This window comes from Azolla caroliniana, unplaced genomic scaffold (genome assembly GCF_043228905.1).
Source record: "Azolla caroliniana isolate FFs.n. ecotype wild unplaced genomic scaffold, voAzoCaro1.0.p SCAF_15, whole genome shotgun sequence".
Lineage (NCBI taxonomy): Eukaryota > Viridiplantae > Streptophyta > Polypodiopsida > Salviniales > Salviniaceae > Azolla > Azolla caroliniana.
In genome coordinates this window covers 13,629,391-13,639,206 of record NW_028230450.1, presented here as the reverse complement: position 1 = coordinate 13,639,206, position 9,816 = coordinate 13,629,391, and the positions used below count along the sequence as shown (strand labels likewise).

Genomic DNA, 9,816 nt, shown 5'->3' with positions numbered 1-9,816 from the left:
CAATGGACCCAACCCATCAAATTCACTCATTCATCTTTTAAGACCAAAATGGTTCAATCATAGAAGTCCCATTTCATGTGTTTGCGTGTGTGTGAGTGTGTGTGTGAGAGAGAGAGAGAGAAAGAGATCGATCGATCTATTGATGGATCAGTGGATCTATCGATCGACAAGCTAGAAGCAACGCTTTCGGGTGTACCCTAAATTCTCTTGACCCATCGAGTTCATATATTTCGAAGAAGCTAGCTAAGGTGCTTGTAATTTGTGCTTGTGCATGTGTTTTGTGTTTGTGTTTGTGTGTGTGGGGGGGGGGAGGGGGGAGGGTGAGCCATTTCGATGAGATCGATCGATTGACCGGTTTATTATTGAAGCAGAAGCTAGCTAAGGTGCTTAGGTTCTCGGCCCGGATTTAAATTTATAGGAGTGCGAAGGACGACGAGCTATGTGGAGGAGTAAGGGCCACCGGAGACTAGGAAGCGAAATAACTTGAAGCTCGGCTCGGGAATGTGTCATTGCCCCCTAAAATGATAGCAGAAATAGATAGATGAAGCGCAATTGAGAGGCCGATCCGGTGCCGAGCCATCCGCACCACACCCCTGACCACTTCGTATGGCGGCCAACAAGCCTTATTATAACTACATGGCAGTTCATGGCATGACCACTACCACCACAACTAGTAGCCCTTTTCATAATGATGATGGTGGCGATGATGATGATGATGATGACAATGGGGCTGCTGGTGTGAATGTGCCCTTATGTGGGCAGCACCACCAACTACTGGCGATGACAATGGCCGGGCGTGGCCGAAAGCAACAACAACAACCGACCGCTTCCTCGTTAACCACAATTACGACGATGCCACCGATCCGCAACAACTCGATCACCAATCTCTTCTCTATGAATAGAAACCCTCAAGTTTACAGTTATGATCACAACAAGCGACAACAGAATCACCAAGGCGCGGCGGCGGTTCCGGGACATCATTCCCACAATTCTAACACTTTGTCGAATGCCATTCAAAATTTGGGCGTGTCCCAGACATGGGGGAGCGTGGGCGCGGACATGGGGCGGGCGCGGATGCTGGCCAATGATGATAATGATGAGGATGCGGCGGCCGGCCTAGCCACGGGCGTGTGGCCGCCGCGCTCCTACCATTGTACCTTCTGCCGGCGCGAGTTCCGATCTGCCCAAGCCCTCGGCGGACACATGAATGTGCACCGCCGTGACCGAGCTCGCCTCCGCCAATCCTCCTCGCCACCCCCGCCCAATTCTTCTATCATCTCACCGCCACCCGATGCTTTGTCCGTAATGACCACTACCACGACCACCCCTCCGACTCCACACCCGTCCAAGGGAACAACCATTTTCTCCCCGGATTTCTTCTTCTCCGCTAAACCATTGCCCACCAAATACCTAATGCCATCGAGGGCCTCGGATTCGACCGAGCATATCCGCGATCTCCCTGCCAAGATTTCTAACCACAATCACCCACGGCCAAGCAGAACATCATTCAATCACCCTTTGATCATCACTCCTCCTACTACTACTACTATTACTTCTACTACTTCTACTACTGCTACTACTAAGACTACCCATGACTCCATTGATCTCCAAATCTTAAGAAGCCATAGCCCGAGACTCACCAAGAAGCCCTTCAAATTAGACCACGGATTAGGGATGGACATGAACTACAAATTCGAGTGTCCGGGTGCCAATCCGCCTAGTAAATTAGTAGACCTCGAGCTCAGGCTCGGCCACGACATTGTAAAGTAGTCCTTTGGTAGCTAGTTTTTATGCGTTTCGGGGGATTCCAAGCTTTTCCGCCGCAACGCCACATCCTCTCGAGTAGTCAGTTAGTCATGTAACCAGCTAAACTTTGAGGAGTAAGAAGTTGTGGCATGGTCCCGACCGATCTCGAGGCCCCTGGCATGCCATTCTAGTGTGAGTAGCTAGTCGGTTCGCTAGCTAGCTAAGTTATATTGGTTTGCTTCCAGTGTGGGGATGACACCTTGTGTCTCTCCTTCTTTGGATCCAGCGATCTTGAGCCATCTCGAGTCCGCGAGGATTCGCCTACCCTTACCGGCATTGTAAAACAATTAGTCCGTCTCTTGCTAGCCAACTAACTTAGTTGTGTTTAAATTTGGGCGGTTTTAAAACTTGTGTTCGCCGCCCTTTATGATGCAAAAAATGTATGCTACCGGATACACGCCATTTAATTAATTGATTCCATTCTTTCTTCTTCTTCTTCTTCTTGTTTCTTTCGTCATGCCGGTCTACTTGTTGCGATTTCATTCCAAAGTTTCAAATGAACGAACTCCTTCGTCTACTTGTACAAATTAATACAATGCTAATTGTATTTATGGTATGAATTAGCACATGCGACACGAGGATCCTATCATCATATAAGTGATTATACTTTTCCTATTATTGATGGAATGCTCGTCTTCCTCCGGTATATCCGTTTGCTTTGAGTATAAAGGAGTTGTTTGCTCCATGTATCGTATCCTATACGAAATTGTTGTGGTTTTGGTCTCATAGGTCATATTTGACACATTTAGCCACCTCCCAATATACAATGTTAAGATGTTTTCACTTTGATCCCATGGCCAATGTTTGACCTCTAGCCATCACAATAGTAAAATCTATCTATCTCTAGACCAAGGTTATCGTAAGTAATAAGGTCAACATTCCATTTGTACAGAATAAGACAAAATATTCACCCATTAGTTGAACTACTTATAAGCATATATTAGAATAAGAATGTCATTATACTATCTAGAGAGAAAAGGCAAATTTCTTGTTTAGAGAATTAAAAATGCATGGTTCTTCTCATTCTTTTTGTAGAACCCCATGTGAATCATGTTCTAAAATCTGGTAAAGCAATAAAAACCTATGCATGTGTACTTCCTTGGATTAGTAGGATAACACCTCTTAAGAACGTAAAAGGACGGAGACACTTTAGTACTCTATGTTTACTTTATGAAAATAATGCAATGTAGCTTTTTAATGTTTACTTATCTAGTTTAATATAGATGTTTTAGGCCGCTCTACATCCATCTATACACATATTTTGCACAATTAGGATTGTGCAAAATAATAATAGTTTAAAATTATATGTCAAAAAGTATAGTCATGTTTGAAGTTTCAATTACAGAACAAGCGACAAATGTTAGAATTTCAAGAGTATAAGGACGCAATATTCATGAGAACGATGTCATGACTCGAAGTATGTTAAAGGTTTCTCCAACTCCATCATGACAACAAACAAGGATGTAACTGTGAGACTGGGCGACATCTAGGAATAGTTATCGACCCATGACTTGATGTATAATATAAAATGGTATCTTCTTATAGTGGGAGAAGAAAAAGCGTATGAACATCTCTAAAGACTCTAGTGTCGCCTATCCAAAGGAGACCATAGATGAGAAGAACAAAGAAGCCAAATTTGTTTGTATTTTTCCACATGCGTAGCCAATTTAATCGACAAAGTCAGATGATGTTAAATTTATTGCTAATACTAGAGAATCATGACTTTTAATAAACAAACCATTTCCCTACTCCCTAATCAATGAATCATCATAGAAAGTGACTGATTTGTTTCTCTTCTCTCTTCCACCATAGAAAATCTAAATTTACACGATACTTATGTACCATTATGTTTTGTAAGTTACATGTGTGTGCAAAGAGAAGAAGGCTCTTCAGAGATAGAGAAACAAAAAGATTGTACACTAGGTATTTTTTTTCCGGATTTTTTCAATGGGATTACGCTTATGGTTGAGAATTTAACCTTCCCCAACATATAAGGTATTGTTTGACTAACTAAAACATTGGGATTTATTGGACAATTGTTGTAAGGTAAATGCAGATTCTTATTTGTACATTGATACTAGTCGATTTAGATAGAGAAATTGTTTATCATTTGAATTTAGATTTTTGAGACAATGGAATAGAGAGATTGAAGAATGTCGAGCAAAGTCCATACAAGAGTTTTTAATTTATTTGATTAAATCGACCATAGGATATTTGGTAAACAAACGTATATGGCGCATAAGCATGGTAGTAATTACTCCCAACTATAATATTAAATCATTAGAAAGGATTTTAAATTTAGTTTTCAGAAACATTTGTATGTCATACTTTTCTCTCTAAATGCTAAGACTGAGAATGAAAATGATGCCTTTAAGATTGATTTGAACCCATACTCTCTCCTTTTTCTTTTTTTCTTTTTTTCTTTTTTTTCTTTAGAGAGAGAGAGAGAGAGAGAGAAGTAATGACCAATGATCACCTATTATGAGTTAGTTGGTTGGTTGGGTCATCTAAATTCATCGAAAGTGATAAGGTGAACAAAGAAGTAATGGAGCCTAGAAGCAATCATGAAGGTTGGTTTTCTTTTGGAGAGTGGGGGCATAATTAACTATCAATGATAGCTATCACATCCGTTAGGGAGAGTGATGTTTTCACTTCACTTTGTTTTTCTTAAGTGTCATCTTCGTTGCAGTAAGTAACGAAAGTTGGAACATCCATCTCATTCATGACTTATTATTATTATCATCACTCATTTCAAGGTGATCTACCTTCATTTCCAAATAGTAGTAGGTCATGTACTTCATAATGACATGCCTTTTTAGTTACCTCGTAGTCATTTTCTTCTGTTCATACCTTTAGGTATTTTAGCTTTTACCAACTCATGAAGGCTCATCATCGTTTTTCCTTACATCCACTCTACGTCCTTGGTCTCCTCGTGTGCAAGTGATCCAACATAGCAACAATTACATCACACTTTAACATAACAATAATTTTCACCCGCCTTTAGCTCCTTCGATCTCGTATTGTAAATGCACATAAAAGTTTCTGAAACTATTCATGCTCCAGTTATCAATGCTTTTTCCCAACATTGAGTTTCGACGGCCAACTGCAAAGGTTCAAGTTGAACAACAAAAGTAAATTGATGAGTTTGTCTGGTGGATTCTCTTCTAATGCCTTCTTGTCTTTTCCACATTATAACCTAACGTTACACGAAATTTGACTCTTTTTGAGGCATTTTAGTTAGTTAGAGAGAGAGAGAGAGTCTGGAGGGTAGGCAATAAACAAGACACCATTAGGGAATTGCTCAACTAAAAAATGGGTAGATTAGAAATTATGCGAGAAATTGCTCAACTATAAAATGGGTAGAGAAGAATTTATGTCATGTTACTATACACATTTGCATTGAGAGATGACAACTTTTACTAAGATATTATTAAAACCTTATCATACGATCCATCTTTGAAAAGATCTTAGTTCCACAGTTTTGAGCATGCTCAAATCAAGTTGTGGCATGTTAGTAATGATATTTTCTTGCACAAGCAACTCCAACACCTCTTTCTCCTTGGTATGATAATTTTGAAATATTAAAAAAATCTTAAATAGGTCAAAATTAAGTCTAAAATTTGCCCAACTTTTTGTTTGGGGGGAAATTTGAATATTTTCATTTGACAAAATATTCATAAAAGAAGAGAATTCATAATACACATAGTAATAAATTAGAATAAAATTGGACATACTTTTACACAAACTTAAATTCCTTGTATTTTACTATGTTAATCGAAAACAAAGAGTGCCACATAATAGGGAAAGTACAACAAAGGGGATCCACAATTGTTACTAAACTGAAGAGTTCATTAATATTTTGGGCTTGTTGGACATGGCATGATTCTAGAACATTCTCCTAGATACACATACTCCTCTCCGGATCATTGCAAGTGGTATAATTATGCAAGGTGGATGAGAGCCATATGTATATAGTACTCATGCTATCATTAAATTATTCACCTCACACCCCAACGATAATGTTGATAAAATTAGTCAATAATCTTACCTATTGCATAAGTCAAATCCTTGGTAGGTTCCCATATGTGATCAGTTGTACAATATCTTTCCCATTTGAAAAAGTAATATAATTATTGGTGAAGGAACCTAGATCCTAAACCATCTCTTGAACCTCAAATTCATCTTGAATATCAATCTCAACTAGAGAAGCGTTAGGAGTACTTTATCTAAGTAGTAATAGTTGTATATGACTTCAAAGAAAGAAACAAGGAAGCCTCCATTTGTGCAAATTGTTGGTGGTTGTCTAAGTTGAAACGCAAGAAGAGTCAAGATGGCAAAAATAAGGCTATACAAGATCATCAACATGAAAAGGTGGAGCTTCTTGGCAATATGAGTTAGAAGACTTTTTGATACTAAGTTGTTAATTGTACAACATAGGCTTCACGTCCTATAAACTTGTAGAATGACAATTACCTTGACATTAGTGTAAAAGTTTATCTATGGAAGCTTGTACACACCAGACACAGTTGGCTAAGCCGGACAACAATGCACCATTAGGTATACATAGAAAGAAAGAAAGATATATTAACGTCTTCTAAGAACAAACTTGGCTCATGAGACAATTGGTTTACAACAAAAATGGAGCATTTACCCATTCATCGAAAGTAAAAATAAAATAAAATAAAATAGAACATGAGCTAAAGAGTTCTAGTATTATACAAAAACATGTTATGGTGTAACATATTCTATAAAGGAAATGACTTTATACTAGGCCTAGTTTCATTTCCATCCAAGTCTCTCGAAAAGGAGCGAGAGGTCAAAGGGTTTCGATGTGGATGTGGCCCGTGGTCCCAATGTAAAAGGTACCCCAACCATAGCTTCTAGGCGGCGTAGCTCATGTTCCCTTATCTTCTTAATTGTTTCTACTCCATGACCAATTGCTTTGAAGCCTGACATCCGAGGGTGTTTGGTTGTTCTTTGCTTTTCTGCTTCAACAAAGGAGAGGCTGAGTGGTATAGGTGTGTCCACATTCATCGTCTCCCCTTGTTCCTGAAAAGTTTCATTAGTTACATGTTGGTGAATATTAGAATAATTATGGTTATACCTACCTAGTCTCTTTATATCCAAGGTATCAAATAGTTTGGAAAGGGTGGGAGAGGGTCCTAGTATGTCTTGGTATTTCTTCCTTATCTCAGCGTAAGTTGGACACTTTCATGTAAAGTGATACTCATCCTCTATCTTTGTGTGACATAATCTACATATCCTTTCCTCTCTAGGGACTCTATTGGTACGACCATTCTCAATCTCAAGTTGGTGAGATGATATTGTATGTTGTTCAATGGAACTCTTAGTGCATTTGATAAGAATGTATCTAGGTATTTTGGTGGTGTAATAAAACCTAACTTAGAGAAGTGCATGAAGTGTTCCTTATAGTACAACATTTTAGATGGGAGTGGGTCTCGTGGGTCCATTTATATCGAGTGTAAATTAGCCATATTTCTTGGCGTATTACTTTATTACGGTCCTCATGAGAGATTAAAGTTTTATGAGTTCCGTGGTTGTACTTAAGGGGAGGTAAGTTATTAATGTCTTGGTCGTTTGCAAGCAGCCAACTCACTACAATGCTATACCAAGAGCTTGACGAGATATCAAATACTATGTTTGATTATGTATCCTACGAATAAAAACTAAAAGTTGGAAAAGTGCTTCTACTAACATCGGGGGCAAAGTGAACTCTACTAGACTAATAATGTCATGTGGTATTATCGATTTGCTTCGGAGTTGACGTGATAACATCGCCAACAATGGTCTCTCTAATTGCGTCCACATGAAAGATGGTAGACTTAGAGCTCAAACTACTGATGCATACATGAGGGAAGGGGTCACTAATGAGTCGAAGAGCCATCTCTAATCGCGTGTGTGGTGAAACGGGGCGGGACCACCGGTGCCTCAGACCAAGGATCCGGTGAGAGAGGAAGGTTGTTCGATTCGGTTTCTGGATAACCTAGCCATATCGGGTCCTGAACGCGTAGCCAATCCGGATTGATTCCCGGATGTAGGACGGTGAGTACACAGGCTCAGAGACGTATACCACTCTGGATCAACGACCGGATCTCAACGGATGAGCACAGGGGCTCATGCACAACGAACCCGAGACGAACAGAGACAATGAGGGAACACTTGAACACAAGGATAAAATCAACAAAATAATGATCAACAGAGAAAAGCAGGAAAGATTACAACCGGACATGACCAACAACAAAGCCGCGTGCTCTACTCACACACACGCATAATGATAGACTTCTGGTCGGGAGCACACGGGCTTCCTACACGAGTAGAGGCCTCCACCTTCTTCCGTAAACCACACAGAACAGAAACAAAGGGAACAACAGAGCTCGTCACTCAAACCGTCATCACTTCGTTCTCCAATCATTGGATCCCCAAAATAGTCTCAAACCTCCCCCTTTATAGCAAAAAGGGGAGGCCGTTGCATCGCAAGTAAATGACAACCCTTTCAGTCAGAGATTGCCCTCACTTCTCTCCATGTAAACTTATTCTTATTCTCTATACATGTGGGTCATAAAGTACCCATTAACTACTCTACCTAGCACTTTAAATATTTAACACATATTTACATTTCTTGTACTCCAATCCATGTGTTCTGTGCCTACTTTCACACTCTCGTTCACACACCTATCCACACCTCTTTCTTCATATGGATGGAATTCTTCACCACATCCACTTCCACCAAACCGCACATCCTCCGGCATGTGCCAAGTAGTGCATCAGTGGAGATTCCGGCTCGACCTTTACTCGTCCTTTCCTTGTCCTCCACCGGTCCGGTTCTCATTTGACTCCTCGCCCTCGTCGGCGCTTTTGTCTTCGATCTTCGGATCTGATTCCGCTTCATGCCGTTTCTTGAAGGCCTTGATCCGTTTCCCTACAACTGGTATCGTGATCATTCTTCTGTCGAGCTCCGCCTGGTGGTACGTTGCATTGTCGTTCACGCTCGTCACCATGTAAGGTCCAAACCACCATCTCAGAAATTTTCGGGTCGACTAGTGCTAGTTTTGAGGCTGTTGTTGTAGACCAACACCCAGTCGCCTTCCTCGATCTTCTTCGGCCGAAGCCGGTGTGTTTGATTGAACCGACCCTTGTTCTTCCTCCGCGCCTCCTCCACTCTCGTCGTCACTTGCCTGATTTCTTCTGGTCTTCGCTCAAGTTGTCGGATCCGCGCTGCCAATAGCTCCTATAAGCTCATTTCCTCCGTCCAGTCGATCCCATCCACGAAGAGTTGTCAGTCAATAGAGCAGAAAATAAAGAGACAATTGGTATGTTCTGCTCTTGATCGTAATACAAGGACAGTAAAGGATGAAGGAGTGGTGCTCCTTCTTAGTTGTAATATGGAGGAATAGGGGGGTGAGCAACAAAGGGGTTCAATAGGCAACTCTCAATACAACAGGGTGGAGGTTACAATAGAGATGGAAAGGGGGTGAATCTCTGCAACAGAGAAAAGGGGGGGAAAAAGCCACAGAGAGGAAGCAAACACTCACTCACTCGCTCACACTCACTAACTCTCTCTCTCTCTCTCTCTCTCTCTCTCTCTCACCACACTACTAAGTGGAAGACCAATTTTGGCCTTTTCACACTTAGCATGTATCGGGGGTAGATGTATAACAATCTCCCACTAAAAGGCCTAAACTAGGAGTACAAATAATGAAAGGTTGACCTGTACAAGACCTAGACCTATATCTCCCACATGATGGGCATGTTACACAATGTACATGACAAGTGTGTAACATAAGGCATTAAGTAATTCCCATCAAGTAACAACAATGCTCCAACGCATCTTGTGGTAAGGCCTTAGTCAAAGCACTCCAATATGTTTGGTCTTTGCATGATATACTGGATTCTTAGCCAAAGCAATGACACTCTAACTATCACAAAATAGTTTGGGTACATGTTGTGGTATACCCATGTCACTAGCTAATCGAGAAAGCCAAATTGCTT

The 9,816-nt window shown here is 40.7% G+C and overlaps 1 protein-coding gene across 1 annotated transcript; it reads left to right on the top strand.

The window, feature by feature from the left end:
• Positions 1-301: 301 nt before the first annotated feature.
• LOC147854712 (uncharacterized) lies at positions 302-9,735 on the top strand. The gene is made up of 5 exons (XM_087330980.1): positions 302-1,769; positions 3,123-3,180; positions 3,352-3,448; positions 8,781-8,890; positions 9,724-9,735. The coding sequence occupies exons 1-5, from the start codon at positions 607-609 to the stop codon at positions 9,733-9,735; spliced, it is 1,440 nt and encodes a 479-aa protein (XP_087187106.1). The 5' UTR covers positions 302-606.
• Positions 9,736-9,816: the final 81 nt, after the last annotated feature.

Coding starts and splice junctions, on each gene's coding strand:
- LOC147854712 (XM_087330980.1), top strand. CDS start 607: ATGGCGGCCAACAAGCCTTATTATAACTACATGGCAGTTCATGGCATG. Junction 1,770..3,122: donor GGCCACGACATTGTAAAGTA/GTCCTTTGGTAG, acceptor TATGTCAAAAAG/TATAGTCATGTTTGAAGTTT. Junction 3,449..8,780: donor CAAAGAAGCCAAATTTGTTT/GTATTTTTCCAC, acceptor TCTTCTGTCGAG/CTCCGCCTGGTGGTACGTTG.